Source organism: Phragmites australis, chromosome 22, assembly GCF_958298935.1.
Source record: "Phragmites australis chromosome 22, lpPhrAust1.1, whole genome shotgun sequence".
Classification (NCBI taxonomy): domain Eukaryota; kingdom Viridiplantae; phylum Streptophyta; class Magnoliopsida; order Poales; family Poaceae; genus Phragmites; species Phragmites australis.
Genome location: NC_084942.1, coordinates 1,966,486 through 1,989,084, shown reverse-complemented (window position 1 = coordinate 1,989,084; position 22,599 = coordinate 1,966,486). Strand labels below are relative to the sequence as shown.

Below are 22,599 nucleotides of genomic sequence, written 5' to 3'. Positions count from 1 at the left end.
GGAGTGGGTATGCTTTAATTTATTATCATGAGTCTCAGCTATGAGTACATAATTTTACAGTAACTCACATATAATCTTGGTATATGCTTGATATTATCTTATACAATTTTTATATTTATTATAATGTACAAACACTTAACTATTAATCTTAAAAATGAGAAACTTGCAGGCATGCAGCATGGGCGCGTGGCATCCACGCGACCCCCGACTTGCGAGTCAGTCAGCTCGGCGCCCCCAAGACGCAGGTGCAGTGCAGGGGTCCAACTGCAGAGTGCCGATCGTCAGGCGAGCCCCGATCGATCACCGGACGCCGCCGATCCCACACCAACTCATCTCGGCGCGGCTGTCTCTGCCCCGCCATCCGAGTGCCCGACACATTCGCACCTGACAGTCGAACCGCCCATCCAGGTTCAAACTTCAAAGTGAGGTATGCTGCATGGCCCCGTCTGCATTATTTCCGCCGGCGTCGCCCGTCGGTGACATCGACGGGATGGGATGGGTGGCCCTGGCTCACGTCGGTGGAGTGGAGCGGAGCGGCGGCCTTCCTCCTCGCAGTCGCAAGCCTGATCCGATTCTAAGCAGGCAGCCGTTTGAAGAATTTTTTTATTTCTGAAATTTGTAAAAATGTGTATCTATTTTGAAAATTTATAATTCTTCTCTATCTCTACCGTATAAAACACGAGTTAATTTTTGCGTCATCTCTTCCCCTTGATCTTCTCTCATCTAATAAAATTTCATAAAATTCAAATAATTTATCCACTTTTACCATCCACTTTCATCCTTCAGTCTCTCTATCTTATTATCAGCTATAGATATGCAACTTATTTTACTAATAAAAATAAATAATATAATTTAGAGGGAAATTAGTAGATAATATCTTACTTCTTTTTTAGATTTTATCTGAAATCAAACTACAGTACTAATCTCAACATATTCGTTTGACGATGCTCCTATAGCATATCCACATATCCGTATCTTAAATTTATATTTGATGTTATAGTATCTAATATTTATGATTTTACTGTAACGTACGGATAATTAGCTAGTATATATTAACATGTTGTCCGTTCAATATGCGATAGATCTATGTGACACGCTATTTGTTCAATTAAACCTGTCACCCGTTGAGGGCAACAAGGTTGACAGGGGTATAGATATATGTAAATTTTTAAGATGGTGCATATTTTTTTGCTAATTCCAAAACGTATATAAATAAAAAATTCGCCGTTTCAATCGACTATAGCGCCATGGGCCATGGCTAATGGCTTGCAGCTTTGTCGTGCAATCACGAACTCTACTCTAGCTCAATCATATCGGATCAGATCACGAGTGAAAAAAGACAGCTGAGATGAACAAGAAGCCACGTCACGCATATTGTGGTGAGGAGACATAAATGATCAGAATGAGCTAGCCGCTCCATTGTATGTCCCCAAGTCAATTCAGAGAAAGCTGCATTGCCGGATGCGGATGAGTTTATTATTAGGACAAGACAAGTATGCTCATATTAGATTTTTAGATTTTCTGCCAATGAGAGCAACGTGCTTACAAAAATTTAGTAAGATGTCTGAGGTCTGTTTGGTAGAGTTCTATCTTATTTAAATTTTTTACAGAGAGTAATTACCTGGAGAAGTGATTTTATGATTGAAAATAATTCTCTACAGTAAACTATATAGAAAAAATTATTCTATGCGAGAAGCGAATCAGATTAAACTGTTTTTTTTCAATTCTTTAGCTTTATTTAAAAATTAAAAATTAAAAGCTACTGTTTAAGAAAGCTGATCCGATAGTTGTGCCAAACAGATCCTCGCTCTCACCAACGCTGACATTGCATCCGACACGTGAGGCAATTCCTTGTGGCTTTTGGTGCATATATAATCGCTGGGCAGTAAGCCAGCTCCACTAAGCTAAGGAAAACAAAGGACGATGGCAGGCGGCGGCGAGGGCGAGGCAGCAGCGGCGCCGTTGCTGGCCCACGTGTACTTCAACGGCTGCCCGGGTTGCGCCGTCGACCGGTGGAAGGCGGAGAACCCGGGGGTCCCGTACAGGCACTTCTTCCACATCTGGATCATCATCCTCGTCTGCTGTGCGTGCATATATACATACTTCGCGTATAGATCACTGCTATCTGCTCCTCTGCTCTGCAACTGAGCTCTGTAAAAATTTTGGTTGCGCTGAAACGATTGATCTCCGCTGGGCTCTTGATTGCTCGTTGGTAGTTACTGGGAGTTCTCGTTCATCAGGCTACTGAACCAGCAGTTCAGTAGCCTGATGTTTTGTCGTCAAATTTCGCCACTTTCAGGTTAAGAAAGTTTAACTTTTCATGACAGCTCTTCGATTAGCATGATCATCTAGTTGAGGTACGATGCTCGGCTGTCGTAGTATTTCCAATTCATTGCTGATCATATGGTATCAACACACAATATGGTGGAATAAAAATGGTCTTCTTCGACATTCATAATTATTGTAGCAGAGGATTATTTGGAGTTGGTCCCTAAATTTGAAGGGAACACAGATGGTCCTTGAATGTTTAGACCTAAAATAGACCAACTGAAGCTGGGATATCAATATTCTTTTTCTTTGTTTCTTGTGTTGTTCTTTGTATTCTAATGCATGTTGTCACTACTCACTACCCTTGTTCTATCTATGTGCTTACTTTTGTTACTGTACAGGGGTGCTTTCTAATTTTTCCCCTTTTCATTATAGGTTTGCCGATATCATCGTTATTTCCCTTCTTATATTTCATGGTATGATCATCTAATTATAGAACACCAATTTTCTCAACAAGACCTTGCACATAGAAATTTGTTGTGGGTGCTTTGGAGACTAGATTTTGCAGTCTGCACACCTTGCATAATTATGTCAATTGTGTGGTTTTTATCAAGATATGATCAAGAATCTTCCAACTAGAAAAATCTTGAGATATGCATTATGTTATGGAAGCTAATAGACTTCAAAGTTTACATTAAAGTTAGCCACGAGCCAATGACATATGCAGTAGAGCCATCACCCCAGTCTTGGAGCTATATATATACAGTCCAGTTTTTCTCTTAACTATATATGTATGTACTGCACATGTACAGCTTTGTGTGTGTGTGTTATTTGCGTGGCATGCTATTAGCTAGTCATCAATATCTGAAGTATGTTTTTACTGCATTTTAGTAATATCCTAAGTGTATCAAAGCTCTTTTAATCTGTGCAAACACGGACCCTACGTACTATATGATTTTCTTGTCACAACAGATAAGGGACCTGCGTATTGCCAAAAGAGTAGAAGATATTGGATTCTATGCTGGTTTTGTAGGTAAGAACCTTCCAAATGGTTACGATGTTCTTAGTTCTAAAATTTTATATTGTAAAAAACCAATTTTTTTTACATATACATATTGAAAATTTGATCAATATCATATTCTTATTTTTGTAGGTGCTTCATATATGATTGGTCGAACTTTAACTTCCACTGCTTGGGGAATGGTAGCAGATCGCATTGGGAGGAAGCCAGTTATTGTTCTTGCAATTTTCTCTACGTTAGTATTTCTATTCTTTGTTTACATCAGATGATCAAATACATTTAGCTAGTGCAGATTTGTATTTCAACTAATTTTGTGTCCAATCTTTAATATTTGTGGCCTATTACTTGTCTCAGGCTTGTGTTCAACACTTTGTTCGGACTAAGTATGAACTATTGGATGGCGCTAGCTACAAGATTTCTTCTTGGTTCCTTAAATGGTTTAATTGGCCCAATAAGAGTACGATGATTGAGTGATTTAAAATTATGTCGGGTATGTAGCATGTCAGAGTTAGTAACATGGTAACTGATCTGCTTCGCAGGCTTATGCTGTTGAAGTTTGTCGACCAGAGCATCAAGCTATTGGATTTTCACTTGTAAATATTGCAAATATTGTACAAATGTGGTTTTTTGCTTTGATGCAACAATTACAATTGTGACATTTACATTTTTGAATGATTAGGTTAGCACAGCATGGGCAATAAGTATTACTATTGGGTCAGCCATTGGTGGATATCTTGCACAGGTATTCATGACAATCTTAGATTATAGAATTCTGTATCCTTTATTTATGCATCAGTCTTTTGTGACAAATTTTGTTTTCATCTGATAGCCAACAGAAAAATATTCGAAGTTATTTCCTGCCAACTCATTATTTGGAAGGTACTACTTGTTACATATGCACTTAATTTTCTGAGTTAAGATAATTTGCTTCAACATACTAATTCATGAAAAGTTTCCAATAGGTTCCCATATTTCTTACCTTGTTTATGTATATCAGTCTTCTGCTTGGTTATTCTCATAAGTTGCATATGGCTCCCGGTATGTACAATCAATCAATGTTATTCTTATTAATATTCTTTCCCATATTCAAGTATCTCTATTTATGTGCTTTCACCTCACAACATCTTTCTTATTACTTAAAAGTCCATTAAAATTAGTATCTAGAATATATAAAAATGAAAATATTTTATTAGTTGTTTTATTAAAAATACTACAAATGAATGTATTAAGAGTGCTTAAAGTGATTAATGCATCACTTAACATATAGAAATAAGAGCGGAGAAGGCTAACAAGGCCATAATACGTCTACGCTTTGACTTACCTATTCCACATCTGCATTTTTACCAACACTGTTCATTAATTTGATGTGAGCTCATTCAAATAAAAATTTCATGTTAGAAAGAACAAAAAAAATCTAGTACAGATTGTGTTAGAGCAACTCCAACCCATTCAGTACTCGAGTCGCTACTCTATTATTTGGCGAGGATGACAGAAAACCCGGCTCCAACATTTGCTACTTCCATCCCCACTTTTACCCATTCGCCATCTCCCCTCCTCCATTCACCACATATGGGGAGACCCTCCCCTTCGCATCGAGCAACAGCCGCCACGGATTCGATCCTTCCCGCCACCACCCAAAAAGTGAATCCTGGTATCCTTCCTCTTCCTTTTCGGTAGGGGGTCGATTTTGAGGTTCTCAACTGTCGATTTCATTGGATCTGAGGGAGGGAGAGGTCGGAGAGGAGAGAGAGTTGCCGTAGAGGACGCCTGTCAGAGCTCCCGTCGCCCTCGAGCTCGCGCCTCTTGCGTCGTCCTCAAGCTTGTGCCGCGCGCCCCCTCTAAGCTCGCGTCGCCGCCGCCCTCGAGCTCACGCTGCCTGCCGTCGCTGAGCGCCTACCGGCCTTGAGCTCGCGCCGCTCGCCGCCCTCAAGCTCGCTCCGCGTGTCCCTGCTGAGCTCGCCCGCACCATCCTCGAGCTCACGCTGCTCGCCATCGTGGAGCTCGTGGTGCCCCTAGCTCGCCCGCACGTGGCCTCAGTGGCTCGCCTGGTGCTGTGTATTGCTGTCGCCCGCGTAGTGCTGCGTGTTGTTGCTGGCTTTTGGGGAGAGAACAAGAGAGATTGCACAGCTTGGCTGCGTGTTGCTTGGCTACGTGTGCTACTTGAACACGTGTTGCTGCTTGTACGTCTGCTAAGTGTTGATGAGTGCTACTTTGGTTAATAATGCAGGTAGCTTGTTGAATGGATGGATAGCTATATGCAATTGTTGAGTGGCCAAAATATCGGTAGCAGCCAATTTTGGGATGATAGCCAATTTGCATGTCCACCTGAGGAACAAGTTATTGAGGAAGTGAAAGTTGTGGAAGGTACACCGGTCATGAAACAAAGCAAGAAGATAACCAAAAATTTTAGTGAAAATTTTTGTGGAAGGTATATGTTGCATGCATGTGATTCTTCTCTAATTTGTTGTAATCGTCATGATGAAATAGGGGAGGGTATTACTTCAGAGGCCGCAGATGCAAGGCCAGATGGTAAAAAGAAGGAGAAAGAACGATAACGTCGAGGTAAAAATTCTGTTTCTCCTGGAGATAACCTCTACATGGATGCATTGGAAAATTTGAGGGCCAAGAAGAAAGAGGCCGAAGACTTGAAACAGATGAAGAAAAAGAGCGCAATGATGAGAGACTTGCATTAGAGAAGAAAATCAATGATGAGAGAAATGCAATAGTGAAGAAAAAACTTGAACTAAAGGAAAGAGATCTAGAATTAAGACAGAGAATTGAAGATGATAAAGTGATGAATATGAACTTGAGTGGTATGAGTGAGCGACAACAACAATACTATATGAGAATGCAAGATGAGATCATTTCTTGACGGTTTGGGAATGCATGATGCTTTATTATGTGTGGACTTGTTCTCTTTATTATGTATGGACTATCATAATATTTTGGTACTCTTTGTTATGTGTGGACTTGTCTCATGTATGGACTATCTTGTTCTTTTTGTGTATCAGTGTATGAACTATCTTGTTGAATCAACTATACTTTGTTAATATAATACCGAGTACATAATTAATAAAATACAGAGTATAATGATACATACTACATAATTAATACATGTCTCCATGACGTTGCCAGAGGTGCTCGATTAGATCTTCTTGAAGTTGAGAGTGAGTTTCCCTGTCTCTGATATTATGGTGAACTTGAATGAACTCTAGTTAACGCGTACGCGCATTCGAAGGTCTCACAAGCTGTCCAACACCCTCGTAATGGAAGTCTTCATCTTCATCTCGCTCATCCTCAATGATCATGTTGTGCATGATGACACAAGCTGTCATGATTTCTTTGAGTGTGTTTTTATCCCAAAAATGAGCGGGTCCACAAACAATGGCAAAACAAGATTGTAGAACTCCAAATACTCATTCCACATCTTTCCTAACTACTTCTTATGCCTTGGCAAAATATTTCCTCTTATTGTCTCGTGAAGTTGATGGACTTCACAAATGTGGCCCATCCTGGACAGATGCCATCGGCAAGGTAATACCCCATTGTATAATTATGACTGTTGATGGTATAATTAACTTCTGGAGCTTTCCCTTTGACTAGCTTTGCAAAAAGATACGAACGGTGAAGAACATTGATATCATTGTGAGACCTCGGTAAACCAAAGAAAGCACGCTAAATCCAAAAATATTTTGAAGCAACGGCTTCTAGAAGGATTGTGGACTCGTGCACATGACCGGTATACTGGCCTTTCCATGCTCCAGGGCAGTTTTTCCACTTCCAATGCATACTATCTATGCTTCCAAGCATTCCAGGAAAACCTCTTCGCTCTCCAATAGCAAGTAATCTAGCGGTGTCATACTCATTTGGAGACCTCAGGTACTCATCTTCGAAGACTTCAACAATAGCTCTGACAAACCTTCTAAGACTCTCTATAACAATACTTTCACCAATACGAATATATTGATCCATAAAATCTGCTGGTACTCCATAACTTATCATCATGTATGCTGCATTAATCTTTTGCAAACAAGATAACCCAAGGCGTCCATTTGCATCTCTTTTTTTGCACAAAATAATCGGCATGCTGCTCTACAACTTCCACTATGCGAAGAAACAAAGAACGAGTCATTCTAAACCTAAGAAAAAAACAAGAATGAGAAAACATGCTCAAAGAAATAGAATGAACAGAGAATACGAACAAAAAGAATGGACTACTTTCAAACTTGCACCGAAAGATAGATGGCCCGTATGTTGGATCATCTGAAAAATAGTTGTTGTACAACCTCCAATGCCTACCTTCTCTATCACGATGGATATACTGACGTCCAGACACAAAACCGCCCCATTGTGGAGCATTCATAGCCTGATATTGAGTCTGTCCAAGAGAGAGCGACGACTCATTTCAAACAGAGAACGAACAACAAAGCCAATAACTTGGTGTAGGAACCAAGTGAATGTGCATGCATATATAGAGATGAAAAATGCAGCCATTGGAATGTAGCCGTTGGAAATATAGTCGTTGGAATAATTAGTTACCACATAAGCACACGCGTTATAAGAAATTGTAAGAGCAGTTACCACACAAGCACACAAGTTGTAAGAATTTGTAAGAGCAGTTAGCATACAAGTACACATGTTGTAAGAATTTATACAAGTAATTACCACGTAAGCACATGCATTGTAAAAGCAGCTACCACACAAACACACACATTGTAAGAGCAGTTATCACACAAGCACACGCGTTGTAAGATCAGTTACCACACAATCAATGGCAAGAGAAGGTGCGTGGGAGCTTGGAAACGAAAAAGCGCAGGGAAAGCTACGTGCGGAGGCGCGCGGGAACGAAGGCGGACAAGGATGGCGAGCCGCATGGGGCAGCCAAATTTGGCCACTCTTTCCAAGTGGATAGTGTGCCTACAGTGATAATTACTAGGTTGGCTACTCTGCTGGAGCTCGTTTTTGGCAAGAGATGGCTATATTTGGCGATAGCGAGCCGGAAGGCCACCCTGCTGGAGATGTGAAAGGACAATGATGTCGCCTAGAGGGGGGTGAATAGGCATTTTTACAAAAATTCGTCCCCTTTTACCATTGGTCTAAATTTGCAGCGGAATATAAATTAACGGATTTTTCACAAGTGAAAAATCTAAATATGCTAGGCTTAACTAGTGCACAATCACCCTAAATAAGTGTGAAAATTACAATCCTAAGGCGACAAAAATTATTCAATTCTAGCAAGAGATATGCAATAAAAACTTAAATTGAAAAAGGTTGAAAACACTGTTCACACGCCTGAAATCACTGTTCATCAGGAGTATTCGGGGTAGTCCGGATACTCCGGGTTCTGTACAGAACTGAGCCCGAAACTGAATATAAAGAATGGGTAGAGAGTTCTAGCTCAAACCAAGTGAGGTCGTATGTTCCCAGAGATGATCTCAAGTAGATTCACGGAGAACCTACACTCAGATACACACAAACAAGTAGATCGAGCAATATGCACAAAGGTTGAGCAAGAACTCAAAAGTAGAGGAACAAAAGAGGAGACACAAAATTTGTTTCCTGAAGTTCGGATTCACCATCGTGAATCCTACGTCTCCGTTGAGGAAGCTCCAACGAGCCGGGTCTCTTTCAACCGCTTTCCTCGATCCACTAGCTTTATCTCTTCCCTTTCGGAGGCGAGATCGACTTTCACAAACTTTTCCGCGGCTCACCACAAGCGCGGGAGCTCACCGGGCAACATCTAGCCGGCTAGGAGGCTTCACCTCCAAGAGTAACAAACACAATCAAACTTCTTGCTGATGAACCCGAGTGCTCAAGATTGGATTTGGCTCACTTGCACTCAATCTTCCAATCTCTCAACCTAACTCACTTTTCTTCTCAAATCACACACTAGAATGGAGTGGGAGGGAGTTCTTTTAGCTCTAAAAAGTGTTTCTTTCGTGCCCTTGCAGCAGCATAAAGGATGGGGTGAGGGGCTATAAATAGCCCACTTCAAAAACTAGTCGTTACTCAACTTTTCTGGTCTTACCCGGAGTCTCCGGGGTACACCGGAGTATCCGGGTCAACTGGAACAGTCCAAACCGAAACTCTTTGGCGGAGTCTCACCAGGAGACTCCGGACAGTCCGAAGTATCCGGCCTACCCCGGAGTATCCGGGTTCAGCATAGCTGATCTCTGAAAAACGGTGATAACTTTTGATCCCGGAGTCCGATTTCGACGATTTTTGACTCTATGGAAAGCTTATTCAGAGGGCTACACATCCCAACTGAATTTATGACCTAAAACATATAGGATCAAATTAGGAACACTCCGAAACCCAATTCGAACACTTCCACACTTTCCGTTCCGGATTTCTAAAAAGAACTCTCACTATGGATTTAGTTAGAAACCCTTGAGAACTGAGACACGACAATTAACTCACGTTGCATCCCTCTTAATAGTGTGGCATATCTATACTCAAATTCAAAGATAAAACTCGTTTAAACCACTTTGAGCATTTGAAAACTTTCAAGTACCGCTTCTTTTTTTCAAACCTTGAGGGTTACCAACTTCCATATATTCTTCACTCCATCTCTTTTTGATTCTTCATATGATTGATGCGAATCATCCATAGCTTCCTATGGCCTCGCACGGTCCATCGGCGCAAAGTTTTCACTCGCTCTTCACCACTGCGTTGGTCCTTCGACGCCAAGCCATTTGCTTACCCTTCACCATGAATGGTCCATCGCAGCCGAGTCTTGCTTGCCCTTCACCGTCTTGCCATAGAAAATCACTTTTTATTTGACATCTTCAAGGAATTCATTTTATCAAATATAGAGTTAACTCTTATTCTTCACTCTTGGCATATATGATTTCAATTCAACTTATGCCTTCTTGTGGATCTTAACCCCAACTCGCTCTCAAGCACAAAGCACATGGGTTAGTCCATAAAACCTAAATGACAATATTTATATCTTAAGTTAACAAGTAACTTATTAGCCTTCATGCATATTGTCAATCTTCATATAGAATCTAACCCCACTCATTCTTAAACACATAGCACATAGGTTAGTCCATAAAACTCTATTAACAAGTCATACATTTAGTTACTTGATTTCCACAAGTAACTTAGCCTTCAAGCTTATTGCTAATCTTATTGAGCTTCCTCTTCTTCTTATGAGCATCACTAAAATCTCAATGACTTTTGATGCAATTCTTTGAACTCATGGCATTTCTCAAAGAATCCATGCTTCATCATTTGTGCATATCCTATGGAATAACCTAATAGCAATTCTCAATATGATTGTTAGTCCATAGGCATTGTCATCACTTACTCGAGCATCACTTAGAGCTCATTCATCTTGATGCATTTTCATTCTCCCCATTCACCTAGAGCTTATGCATATCCCTCATCCATGCATCACCTATAGAACAACCTACTAACAAACTCAACACCTTTGTTAGTCCATATGTATTGTCATTAATTACCAAAATCACACATAGAGGCTAGATGCACTTTCAAGATGCTCACAAGATATTAATAAGATAGAGATGACTGGATTATAGGGAGGAAAATTTAGGGAACCAAATGGAGCATGCTGGAAAGTAGGAAAGGAAATCTAGATAGGGAATTCTCTATTCAGGGGAATATGGAACCAAAAATAGGAAATAGGTTGGAGTTGCTCTTACAGTCCTAAAATGTACAAATAACTACACAAACATATATGTTCTTTGAATTTCTTTTTAGCTTCCTAGGTGCACTAGAATTTTCTATATGAAGTTTTGACTTTTAAATAATCACAAAGTTGTGTAAAAATAATCACTAACAGGCAATACAGTTTTTCTTTTAACTTAGGATCACAAAATGGCTGGAGCCTTTTTTTCTTCTTCAAGGACAACACTATCGGAGCGGATCAGGTTTATCTAACTTCAACGTCACCATGATTTTGTCGTCAGCCCCACATGTCAGTGAAAAAGTCATGGTGACGTTGAAGTCAGAGGATCCTGACGCTATGGGAGTGACCTACCAAAGATATTTACAATAGGAACCAAGGCATAATCCAAAGGCCAATTAGTACCATAAAAATTGAATAATTTAATGATGCTACTCAACTAACTACAATTGCTCAGCAACATGCTAAGCTTGATTCCTGATATAGCATACAACAAGGGTAAAAAAAAATTGGCATATAAAACACGCAAATCCATAAATTTAATTAGATCGAGTTATCCCATTTCTTTGCACAATAATTGTTAGAACGTAAAAGATTATAATATAGTACATTTAGTTAGATTTCATAGGCTACTACAGTACATATTCTACTATTTAGCCGCTGGTTCATTATAAAACCATTTTAGACCCCTAAGAAAAGATAAAACCATCTGAGAAGTGCCATGGAAGTTTAAAAAAAAAATCCAATAACCATCAACTCAAACATTTTTTTTTAATCTTGTAGGAGCAAATTTGTTTCCAACGATCTATGATATCGTAGTATAAAACATATCATTTATTGTACTTTTTAGATTTTTCGTACTTTTGCATCAAATATCCAAAGCCTTAATATATTATTGGATGATTATTGAATTTATTAGTATGGTTTGCCATGCGCTTTTATGTTCTCTTCAGCTCTAGATGACTTATCCAGTAATATATAGTCGCTAGATTTATTTATTAATAAAAATTATGTTCCATAAAATTTCAGGAGACCATGCACAAGCACAAACTTGACAAAAAGGAAGATCAAGAAACTGAATCTTTGATTGCACATTTGGCTGATTCTGGGGAGTTTTTTCAGCAACATGATAGTTCACCTTCAAATAAGAACTTATTTAAGAATTGGCCATTGATGTCATCTATTATTCTCTTCTGTATAGTCTCCTTTGATGAAACGGCTTACACAGAGGTATGTTTTTAAGTATTTTTGAATAATTTTTCATTTCCATTGATATACCTTGATTACAAATGATATACCTTAATGAACTAGCATACTTTTATTGGTTACACATATGACTTGACAAACTAATTTCTTATTTTCAAAGGACTGTTGACAAGCTATTTTTTCAGGTTATAAAATTAAGCATTCATTATTTTTCAAAGGACTGTTGATTTTACAGCACGTGCTAGTTACATGCATCTCACTGAAACAGTGCCTTCAATACAATTGTTTGAAAGTATACATCACAAGCACGTAATAAGCTCATTATTTTCTAGAGATATTGTTCATTGGTTGGACCCCCACCATCCTCAAAGAAAGTACAAGCTAAGCCTATGGCAATGAAAGAAGCAATATCAAGAAAGTGATTTATGTCTAATTTAGTTGCAAGTTGGGAGCCTACGTTATGCCAACGCACCTATCTATAATCCCCACATGCATAATACTTGTATTTTGTTTATGTCTCTTCTGTATTATAAGTTAGGAATAACACTCATATGCCACTGCAAATATGAAAAACCTAGTGAGACACTGACATGTGGTATGGGGTCCACATGTCATTGACATATTGGATGGCATAAGAGGGACTAGGAACATTTGCAGAGGCAAACAAGGAATTGCACGTTTTAATAAAAATGTAGTGTGTATATATATATATATATATATATATATATATATATATTATGAAAAATAGAAAGTCATACACCAATTAAAGGATGACACACTATAGTGTAAATGATAGGGCTGGCCCTCCGTAGGCTGTAGTTGTGCACAACCCTAGGCCGGGGCTTGAATTGCCGACGTACAGGAGCCGTGATGGTTGGTCTGGCTGAACCAGCAGAGAGAACAGGGAGGGGCGACTAGGTAGATAGAAAAGATAAAGAGGGGGGTCGACTATATATATATATATATATATATATATATATATATATATATATATAGGACACCTATTCTATACTCCTAGGAGTATGTACTCCCACATGCAATATACCACCTAAACAAACACTTTATACTCTTTTATCATTTTTAGTATACTCTAATACTAATTCTAAGATACTTCAATATGAGTTGTATGAAAAAAAAATCAATGTTAGCCTTTCATTTTTGCTATATACTCTTTTTTATACATAAAAGAAGTATATACGCAAATTATGATAAAAATCATGGAATTTCATAAAAAATTTCGTGGGATTTGTATTGTAGTATCTTATAATTACTAATGAAGTATATTTAAAGTGATAAAGAAGTATAACACACGTGTAAAAGTGGTATATGAGAGGTGGGAGTACATACACCCAGGAGTACATACTAGTTTTCTATATATATATATATATATATATATATATATATATATATATATAGAGAGAGAGAGAGAGAGAGAGAGAGAGAGAGAGAGAGAGAGAGAGAGAGAGAGAGAGAGAGAGAGAGAGAGAGAGAGAGAGAGAGAGAGAGAGAGACTTCTTATTTCATTGCCTCCAACAATCACGCCTAATGCTGACTTATATAGCCGGCCATAACTTCCAGCCAGCCAACTCTTATCTCCTATCTAATTTAAACTAACAGAGTCCTAATCCTAAACCATATGGAATTCTAAACTGAATCCATCTAACAGATAAAACCGAATTAAACTAACTTGACTCAAACCGACTCTTAACAGATAACCCGATTCAAACCGATGAACAATAAATTGAATCCTAATTTGAAGTCCTGCTGCCTGTAGCAGTAAATTAGTTAAAAAAATACCAAATGTGCTATCTTATTGCATTAATTACATCTAAGGATATTAATCTATTTATAATTTCATTTAATTATTGAGATGATTAAGCCAAAGAATGCAAATTTGTACAGATCAAATTATGTGCAAGGATTTTTATCTCATTGTATATACCCTCATAGCTTTCTTCCTGTCATGGATACATTTAATCTTTTCATTTAGATCAGTAGTAATTTGTAAGCAGAGAGAAAAATAAATTATGTAATCTTCAAACTATTGATTTCAATGATCACATTAGATCTTTTTCTGAAGTAGTTGGCTTCTATGAGTTCACCTATGACATTTCAAATCACTTTTTAGATATTTTCTCTATGGGCTGAAAGCGACAGAATGTATGGCGGACTAAGTTTCTCATCTGAGGATGTTGGTCAAGTATTTGTAGTTACAGGTATAAACTTGATGGTCCACCATATTAACTAATTGATGTCATTGCTATTTCATACTCTATGATCAACATATATAATATAGGCTTCAAGATAAATTGCTTTAAAAGTGCTCCACACCAGAAATCTTATTTAATATTGAATGTCATGAATGCTTTGTAAGGCCCTTTTGTTACACTGTGTGGAAAAAGTTCTGAAGTAGTTTCATAGATGTATGTGTATGATGTCAAGTTTCGTGTGTTTCTACCTAATGAAAATTTATGATAGAATAGAGGCATGCACATGTTGAAGAAAATGTTGAGATGACATACTATAATATAGAGATAAGTTGTTGTGAACTTGGAAACCTGGCTTTAACATGAGCTTTCTAATTTTATATCATGATATCGTTTATTTTTAAAATGAGCTCATATATTCTTTTATAGGTGTTAGCATCCTTCTGTATCAAACGTTTATTTATCCTCAAATTGTAAAAGTTCTTGGACCAATCAAAACTTCCCGTATTGCGGCTGTGAGTACAAGTTACCATTACTTTTCAGTGTTACTTTAAGCATTTCAAAATATTTAATTAACATATTGTGACCGATTTTGCAGATCTTATCTATGGTGCTTCTTTTTACTTATCCACCTATGACACATTTGTCAAGACTTTGGTTATCAATAATAGTAAATATAGCATCAGTGCTAAAGAACAATTTTGTGGTTAGTACCCTCAGGTCAACTAGAAGTTATATACATGCTTGAAATATCTATGTATATTTCGTTATACACATTCATTTTGTTTCTCTTTGCACATGGAAATGTAAATATGTTCTGTAGGAAAGGGGACTATCTATTATGTTTCCAACAATATTAGTATATTTGGATGCTATGTTTATCTTGGAGGTAGTAGCCCAAAAGGTAAACAGCATGTATTGGTCAATATCACACTAACATTGTCCGTTGTTGCACTCATTTTAGGTTAATGTTGTAACATGCTCTTTCATTCTTCAGAATAATTCTGTGGTATGTGCCATTACATTCAATTTCAATTAAATCAGCCTTTCATATGCAAAGTCTTTTAATTTCTTTTTCTTGCGTAATTAATAGCCTTAGGATCAAAGAGCAACTGCAAATGGCTTAGCAACCACTTTAATGTCTTGTTTCAAGGCATTCGCTCCAGCAGCAGCTGGTATTGTGTAAGTATAAACTAATTAGTTGCAAGGATTGAATTTGCTAGAACAAAGCTTTGGCTCCAAAGTGCAATATGATATAATAGTAAAAAAACGTTGCAGATGAATTACATATATAGAATCCAAGTTGAAAATTATATGTGTATCTTTGATGTAATAATTGGTGTTAATTTTAGTTGAATTTTGTAGGAGTAGCTAGCATGTACCTACTTTCCCTTGTAGCATCTTTTTTCTGTGATTTAGTGTTTTAAAGTACGCAAATACTGGCATATTACCGCTTACCATGGGACATTGGTTTGCACGACTGATTCTGCAAGTATGATGGAATTAGATATGTCACCTTCAACAGTCACTATAGTTCTAAAATAAATTCTTAAATGAGAATGTTTATATAACCTAATGTTTGTATTTCATCATAAGATTCTCTAGATATGAGATGCACTTGCAGATGACAGGAATTTTATTACTTGGTAAGTGTAGGATAACTTTTTAATCGAATGTTTGCCAAACTGACCTATTGTATGTGAATGTCATGAATGAAATAATGCATATCAAGGGCATAGTTGACATCATAATGATATGTTAATGCAGGTTTTCATGGGCACAAAACCGCCAACAAGCTTTTTTCTTTCCAGTAGATGTGCATCCATCCTATTTATGATCAATGCCTAAAGTTCATACTTCTTAAAAACTATACTTGGATTTTTTTTATTCACAAAACACTTCTATTGAAAACCACCCTTTCTTTTGCTTAATACTTCAACAAAACCATGTGTCATTAAAAACTATGCATGGGCCCAACAGTCTAGGCCCACTTGCCTAGACACACTAAGCCAATAATACTTTTGTTTTTGCATCTGGCACCTCATCACATGATTTATCTGGTCTTATCTTATGTGGCTTAGCTGAGTTGGATTGGGGACTTTAAATAGGACCAGGTGAGCAGGCACAAGGGAACTTTGGGCTGACTCCTTCCACTGTTATTCCACTAGGACCGTACTCCCTTTTCATCCATTGTTGCACTATGACACACAATTCGGTTGTTGTGTCCGCAATTTGTTCGTGTGGCATTTACCTTCATGTCACTTTGGTTTGTTCCAAAACTCATGCATGCATCGTATATTGTTCGCACTTCGCCCATCCCCTGATGCTACAATTAGCGGTGTTCTTAGTAACTTAATTACCCTAATATGTCATTTGTGATGACAACATCAGCAATCAATTATGAGATTTTGTACCCCCGTTTGATCTTTTCAGTGCATTACTTGGTGTGGTATGCAGGTGACCAAATGGTGTTCTTCCTTTTGGACATTGTCATTTTTATTGAACTTATTTGGACATTCAAGCCATTTCTTGCCATGCTGGAGCAAATTTCTTCAAGTTAAGCCTCCTGCTTTTGTATCATTGAGAAGTTGTTCTTGTAGTAAATACCAATTGAGAGGTCAAGTGACATGTCATGGCTACAAACATACGTATGTGTTATTGTAGATGCTAAGAACAGGAGAAAGCCTATGCCCTCTCATGAAATATGAGTTGTGTAGTTGTTCACACTGGGTACATGGCACCCTGTCTGTAAATATTGCCCAAGTATACAAGGTGCGCGCGTAGCTAGTTAAGAATTCCGAGGATAGCCGATCGACATGATGAGCCCTAGTTGTGACTTGTAAGCCATAATCTGATCAGTGGCATATTATTGTCTTTTGTGGGAAATACTTATTGTAACAAATTAGTGTTCAGATTGAGAAGGGCGGGCATAGAGGAGCTTAATTTTCTATCATGCCTTGCAGTTCCTTAAATGTTATTGTCGTACTTAAAGATGGCAATGGGGGCCGATCCTCGACGGGACTCCAGCCCCGTAACCGAGACCCGCCAGGAAAACCGCCCCCGAAGTCCACCCCGGCCCCGATCACGGGGATGGACTTCCATCGTTACTGTTCCCCATCGGGCCTACGGGGACCCGATGGGTTTTTTTTTCACTGATTAATCACTGGTAGCATGTAGAAGTGACCAAGTAGCAAGTAGACAAGTAATACAGTAGCAAATAGACCATAAGGACAACACTATTGATGACAAATAATACAGCAGCAAGTAGACCACAATGAGCGTGACAACCACAAGTAATGCAGATCACAAATATGCTTTTATGCAACACAAGACACCAGTCACACGGTCACACCACACACCAGCTGCCAGCAGTCTAGCACCAGCAAGCACATTAAAGTTTTACAAGTTCATACATCCCAAATTGTCAATGCTAAATACTTAGTACAATAGTGCATAACTCAAATAAAATAGTTAACAAAAGCAAAACAGAAAAGTGTGAGTATCTTCTTGAATTAAGTAGGCAACAGGCTTGGTCTTGGAGCTCAAACTCGGTCACTCACACCGATGGTCATGTGATCATGTCCTACAACAATAATCAACAAGGCAACAAAAAAAGAGATTTGCATACTAGAAAGGCAGCAAATAAGCTTTAAAATTAATACAATAGCAATCTACCTTCATCCCTTCTTGAATATCTTGAAGGCAAGTCCAAAAACTGGCATGTATGCCATTTTCCTATGTTAGATACAAGAACAAGACAGCAAATGAGCAATATTATATATGTCAAAGAAGCCAAAAGCAATAGGAAGAAATTATCTTTGTACCTTTGCATTGATTGCGAATCTAATCCTGGGAACATATTAGAGCCTCCAACATTGCAGGAGTAAGCCAGCTGCGGTGCTCACTAAGAACTCTACCACTCGTGCTAAATGCGGACTCAGATACGACCATGCTCATTGGAATAGTGTAAATGTCATATGCTATCATCCTCAAAGTTGGATAGCGTGTTCCAGCAACCTTCCACCAATGCAGCACAACAAAATCTTTCTTTGAAGCAATTACATAGTCATCCTTTAAATACCTATCTGTCGGTGACATGGGAACCAGGGATCCCTGAGTCTCGAGGCCAGGACAACAGAGTGCCACGTGGCGCCCTCCCTTAGGGATTATCTCCCCGAGGTCCGAGAAGACCAAGTTCCGGGAGAGGGTGCTCGGGGTCATGAACAGTGGTCCCCGAGCACCCGAGTTCCCCGATGACCCGAGAAGATCAAGTTCCGAGAGAGGGTGCTCGGGGTCATGAACAGTGGTCCCCGAGCACCCGAGTTCCCCGAGGACCCGAGCAGTCAAGTTCCAGGAGAGGGTGCTCGAGGTCGTGAACAGTGGTCCTCGAGCACCCGAGTTCCCCGAGGACCAAGAGAGGGCATATTCGGGAGAGAGTGCTCGGGGCTGTGAACAGTAGTCCTCGAGCACTCACAGTTCCCCGAGGGCCTGAGAAGTCCTTCGTCGATGGTCCCCACAGGGGCTCAGCGGTGAGGTGTCACTTGGTGAGAGGCCCGATGCTGCATTTAAGAGGGCACGTGGCCTGTCACTTCCAACCACTCCCCCCACGCATGCTGTCAGTCCCTGCCACGGTCTGGCAGGGAGGCGTGGGAACATTTAATGAGCGGGTCCCATCGTGCGTCATCCGGCGCGCCTCGGGATAACGTCGCAGGGCTCGAGGCGTAACGCCTGCCGCCCTGCCATGTCAGACTCGCTCTGACCGGGCGGGCACGTGAGGCTGCTCGGTCGCTGCCCAACGGGCCCTCCCCGCTGCACCCGCTGAAAAGCGGAATGATGACGACGAAGATCGGACGGAGGCGCATTTTCAACTCTCCCTATCACCTCAAGCTGCAGCCCATGATGGTTGCTTTCCATTTATGGTGCCTTGGAACTTGCATCAATCCTTTCTGAGCACGCCACCCGCCCCGACCGGGTATAAAAGAGGGGCAGGCTCCCCGAAGAAGAGGACGAGTCTGGAGAACACACAGAGATCGGACAGAGCACATCCGACGAACTCTAGACGACGACGAAAGAAGCACGAAGCTCTAGACTTAGGCAAACATTCTTGTAACACAGCAAATCCTCAGAGAGATATTCTCAGAGCATTTATAGCATATACACAGGAGTAGGGTGTTACGCTCAGTGCGGCCCGAACCTGTCTAAAAATCCCCTGAGCATTTACTTCCTCCTGCATCCGATCATCCACTCCACCTACATCTCATTTACTCCCATTTATTTCATGCACGAGGCGGACTCAGAATCATCCCCCCGGCCGAATCTCAAATGGGGTCCCTCCGGATCCCCGCTTGAGGAGTTCACCCTCCGACACTATCTAACTCAGATTTTGGGTTTAGTGATCCGGACCTCTTTCTAGCAATAAGAGCACTCAAAATTGACATAGCAGCAGGATGTTCATTAGCTGAAATTGCAGCAAGAGGTTCTATGTTATCTTCATCACTATCTCCTTGCACTTGTTACTCAATCATCAACGCACATAACTCGGTGGTCACATTTCTCACACACTGCTCACATTCTTCATCGGTGACACCAAGAAGCATTTCAAAGAAAACTGATAGCATTTTAGTCTTAAAGCGAGGGTCAAGTAGTGTGGCAATGTCCATTAGCCCTTGAATGTCTGACCAATACTTATCAATTTTTTTAATCATTTCAACTGACATTTCTTTAATAAGGATATTGTCACATGTTGACCAATTTATAATCTTCATTTTAATTTCACAAATCTCAACAAAAGTAAATGCTGGCAATAACATAATCGATACCAGAAAATAATTCAATGATATCATAGAACATTCTAAGCCTCTCTACAACATCAGCAGCAAAAGTCCATTCCTCATTACTTGGAAGACAATCATATTGCTTAGCAACCTTATTTAAGCGAGTAAAGACATTTCGGTAAGGCAAAGCAACACTAAGCATAGTAAAAGTTGAGTTTCATTTTTTGTTTTTGCAGTCAAGGGCTATCATTTTTTTTATTGGGACTTTCATATACTTAGCAGTTTCTTCAAATCTCTCAATTCTTTTTGGAGTGGCAGTCCAATAAGCAACACTATCCCTAATGGTTTCAATTGCATCTTTCAATATCTCTAGCCCATCCTTAACAATTAGATTCAAAAAGTGAGCACAACAACGCATATGAAACATCTTACCCCTTTAACATGAGCTTACTTGCATCAGCTTTGTCCTTAATATAGGGATTGCCTTGTCATTTGTAGTGCAGTTGTCAAGAGTAATAGTATATAACTTCTCATCTAAATTCCATTTGACCAATACTTCACTAAGTTCCTCACAAATAACTTCTGCCGTGGGTGGTGTAGGGACATATATGAACCTGCATTTAAAGAGAAACAAACACATTCACTAAGGGAATTCAGAACTAGAAAAGATGCACATATATTCACCAATCACTACGTAAGAAACCATCAAAGGAGACAAGTCAATAGTGATGGTTGCTCATTATGCATCACTAATACACTATTAGTGATGGGTTAAATTATGACCCGTCACTAATGTGTGGCCCAGGTTGAGACTCCGACAAGACCCGTCACTAATGAAGGATCATTAGTGACGGCGAGGGAACAACCCGTCACTAAAGATAGTAGTGACGGGTCACCTCAAAACCTGTAACTAATGATAGAGTCATTAGTGATGGGTAGAGAGAGCACACTCATTAGTGACAGATAGAGAGGACATACTCATTACTAACGGGTGATAAAGACACCCGTCAATAATGACTGACTTATTAGTGACGGGCCTTTAGGTGACCCGTCACTAATGACTGGTCGGATCCCGAGTCATAGCTGGTTGGGTAAAGAATTCATAACTTTTTTATACTAACTCAGATGAGGAAAAACTTTATATGAAAATTGTATCCCTCGACGAGGTCTATAACTTTGTAGTTGATCACTTTATTTATTTGAAGCAATATAGATGTACAATAAATATATAAAGACTATCGAAGGAATCACACATAGGGCCACAAACTAAAGTGCTCGATCTAGTGTAAAACTAGTAGGAATCATTGAAAAAGACACACATAAGGGCACAGAGTTGAAAATTGCAAATTTAAATATTTTTATCATGAGTTTAGTAACTCGGATTGATGTAACATCTGCACAGCACTAACCTACAAATGTAGCACCTGTCTCCAAAAATTTCCAGGCAAATCAAATAAGGTCAATTTTCGATGAAAAACTTCAGAGGTCCTGTCGAGTATCTTCTAAGCCTTTTTTGGGGGTCAAGAAAGGTACAGGTCTATGGATGTATTTTTTTTTTTTGGATGCGCCTCCTCGTTAGCTTCAAAAGTAGAGGTCAAGCGTCAAAATCGGACTCCGTATGCAAAAGTTATGGCTGTTTTACTGAATACTGCACGGGTTGGACACAAACTTTTTCATACGAAGTCGGATGGAGACAAAATTTATATGAACATTGTAGAACTCGGCAAGATCTACAACTTTGTAGTTGACAAAATTTTTATTTAAGATTATTTAGATGTTCAAATAGTCATTCAAACGTTCAATCAGAAGATATCAAAATGATTGATTTTGCTATTATACTCAACAATGAATGAGAGGTGAGATAGTTAGAGGGGTCACATGCGCGGAGCTCACTTCCGAGGTCATGTGTTCAAGTCTTGGAATCGCGTGACTTGTGAATGGTCGGGTGCGGTCGGGTGAGCAATGACTGGTCAGATGTCAATTTTTTTTAGACTAAAAATTATTTCCCTTTTTTTGTTTTTTAAAACACATATTAGTGACGGGTCAAGACCAGACCCGTCACTAATGTGGAGTCATTAGTGACGGGTCGGGTCCAGACCCATCACTAATGTATATTATTAGTGACGGGTCCAGACTTGTCACTAATAAATCCGCATTAGTGACGTGTTAAAAGTGACGGGTAAAATACTCGTCACTAATGAGGGTTATCACTCATCACTAATGTGGATTTCTCAGGTAGTGAATGCTTCACCTCATGATTATATTTCTAAGCTTCCACGAGCTGTCAACCAAATGGGCTGTAATAGCCATATATCCCCATTTTTTATTGTCCGAAGTCCACAAATCACTTGTGATAGCAACCCTTGAGTTGATTCCCGCCATGATCCTAATTGGGACATGGAAGCACAAGAATTTCAGAACCAAGAGTGGCCTGCATGGCCTAATGCAGGTCAGAACCAGAACCAGGCTCCC

At 39.4% G+C, this 22,599-nt stretch overlaps 1 protein-coding gene across 6 annotated transcripts; it reads left to right on the top strand.

Annotated features, from left to right (window-relative positions):
• The first annotated feature begins 1,852 nt into the window (after nucleotides 1-1,852).
• On the top strand, nucleotides 1,853-17,301 carry LOC133905160 (protein ZINC INDUCED FACILITATOR-LIKE 1-like). 6 transcript variants are annotated; one of them, XR_009907577.1, is made up of 17 exons: nucleotides 1,853-2,083; nucleotides 2,704-2,744; nucleotides 3,241-3,301; nucleotides 3,422-3,524; nucleotides 3,644-3,746; nucleotides 3,829-3,882; nucleotides 3,969-4,031; nucleotides 4,119-4,168; nucleotides 4,252-4,327; nucleotides 11,970-12,170; nucleotides 14,275-14,362; nucleotides 14,783-14,868; nucleotides 14,952-15,059; nucleotides 15,318-15,362; nucleotides 16,121-16,164; nucleotides 16,811-16,909; nucleotides 17,018-17,301. XR_009907577.1 is itself a non-coding variant. In XM_062346882.1 (16 exons), the coding sequence occupies exons 1-16, from the start codon at nucleotides 1,924-1,926 to the stop codon at nucleotides 16,812-16,814; spliced, it is 1,287 nt and encodes a 428-aa protein (XP_062202866.1). In that variant the 5' UTR covers nucleotides 1,853-1,923; the 3' UTR covers nucleotides 16,815-17,301. The 6 variants fall into 6 exon arrangements, 2 of the variants coding, with proteins under 2 accessions (XP_062202866.1, XP_062202867.1); XR_009907578.1 differs by lacking the exons at nucleotides 16,811-16,909; nucleotides 17,018-17,301 and adding an exon at nucleotides 15,447-15,535; XR_009907576.1 differs by lacking the exons at nucleotides 16,811-16,909; nucleotides 17,018-17,301 and adding an exon at nucleotides 15,447-15,535 and having other exon boundaries at nucleotides 15,177-15,362.
• The last annotated feature ends 5,298 nt before the right edge of the window (nucleotides 17,302-22,599 follow it).